Source organism: Fukomys damarensis, unplaced genomic scaffold (genome assembly GCF_012274545.1).
Source record: "Fukomys damarensis isolate Sample0158 unplaced genomic scaffold, DMR_v1.0_HiC HiC_scaffold_17, whole genome shotgun sequence".
Taxonomy (NCBI): Eukaryota; Metazoa; Chordata; class Mammalia; order Rodentia; family Bathyergidae; genus Fukomys; species Fukomys damarensis.
The window spans coordinates 58,279,800-58,280,816 of NW_022900929.1; the positions used below are offsets into that span (position 1 = coordinate 58,279,800).

Below are 1,017 nucleotides of genomic sequence, written 5' to 3' on the forward strand. Positions count from 1 at the left end.
GGATTTTACTCAGTAGGAGACAGGTGGTATCTTCGGGCTGCAACTGGTAACAAACAAAAACAAAATATCCTAGATTAAACACGCCAAAAGAAAATGTCCCTCCCTCTATATTTTTGATTGCAAACGTGTCAATAACAATTAAAAAAACTTTTTTGTGCAGCATAGTCCAAATTATTTTTCTACAGTTACTATTCCATATAATAGTTTAGCAGTGGTAAAAAAAAAAAAAAAATGCACCAAGGCAGAAGAGATGATTCTTCAGTTCTCACTGGCTCAAAGAGTAGGCAAAAGACCCTTTCTGGTAAAAGACCTTTTGACATCTTACACAAATATCTTGAATAGCTAGGGAGGTTAGACAACCTTATGGCGGGAAAAAGATGCATACAGACCAAATTCGCACAATCTGCTTCTGTTTAGTTTATAAACTGCGATCAAATGTGTTAGCTTTTGTGCCTTGTGGGACTTGAAGTCCAAAGGGAAGCAGTGATCAGGACTGCTGAACTATGTAAGCCCTCAGCCCCTGCAGGTCTGAACACTAATGACTACAACTCCCGAAAGACACCAGGAGCTGCGCCGTCATTAAGGGAAACCAATCGTAGCTCAGCATGGCAAGCCCCGCCCCTGGCCTCGGCCAATGGTAGGGCCCCCGGAGCAGAGCCTGCGGGTTAGGTTGTGTGGCCCGGGCCGGGGGCGGGGAGGTGCCGAGCGGGATCACAGCTAGCTCGGCCGCCCAAGTAGGTAGGGGTGATCGGCGCACCCTTCATTGAAGCGGCGGTGGCCGATCTGGGCCCCGGGTGTGGGAAGCGACGGCGCGGCTGGAAAATGCCGGTCCATTCCCGCGGGGATAAGAAGGAGACAAACCATCACGATGAGATGGAGGTGGACTACGCCGAAAACGAAGGGAGCAGCTCCGAGGACGAGGACACGGAGAGCTCGTCGGTGTCGGAGGATGGCGATAGCTCAGGTGCGCCCACCGGCGGGGCCGGGCTCCGGAGTCCCCGGGCTCCGGAGTCCCCG

The 1,017-nt window shown here is 51.6% G+C and overlaps 1 protein-coding gene across 3 annotated transcripts in view; it reads left to right on the top strand.

The window, feature by feature from the left end:
• The first annotated feature begins 651 nt into the window (after positions 1 to 651).
• Brms1l (BRMS1 like transcriptional repressor) overlaps positions 652 to 1,017 on the top strand; it is a 37,089-nt gene continuing 36,723 nt past the window's right edge. For all 3 annotated transcript variants that reach the window (XM_033765134.1, XM_010633621.1, XM_010633622.2), the window contains exon 1: positions 652 to 964. In XM_033765134.1, the coding sequence (XP_033621025.1) occupies positions 823 to 964 (142 nt within the window). In that variant the 5' untranslated portion in view covers positions 652 to 822. The remainder of the gene's footprint in view (positions 965 to 1,017) is intronic.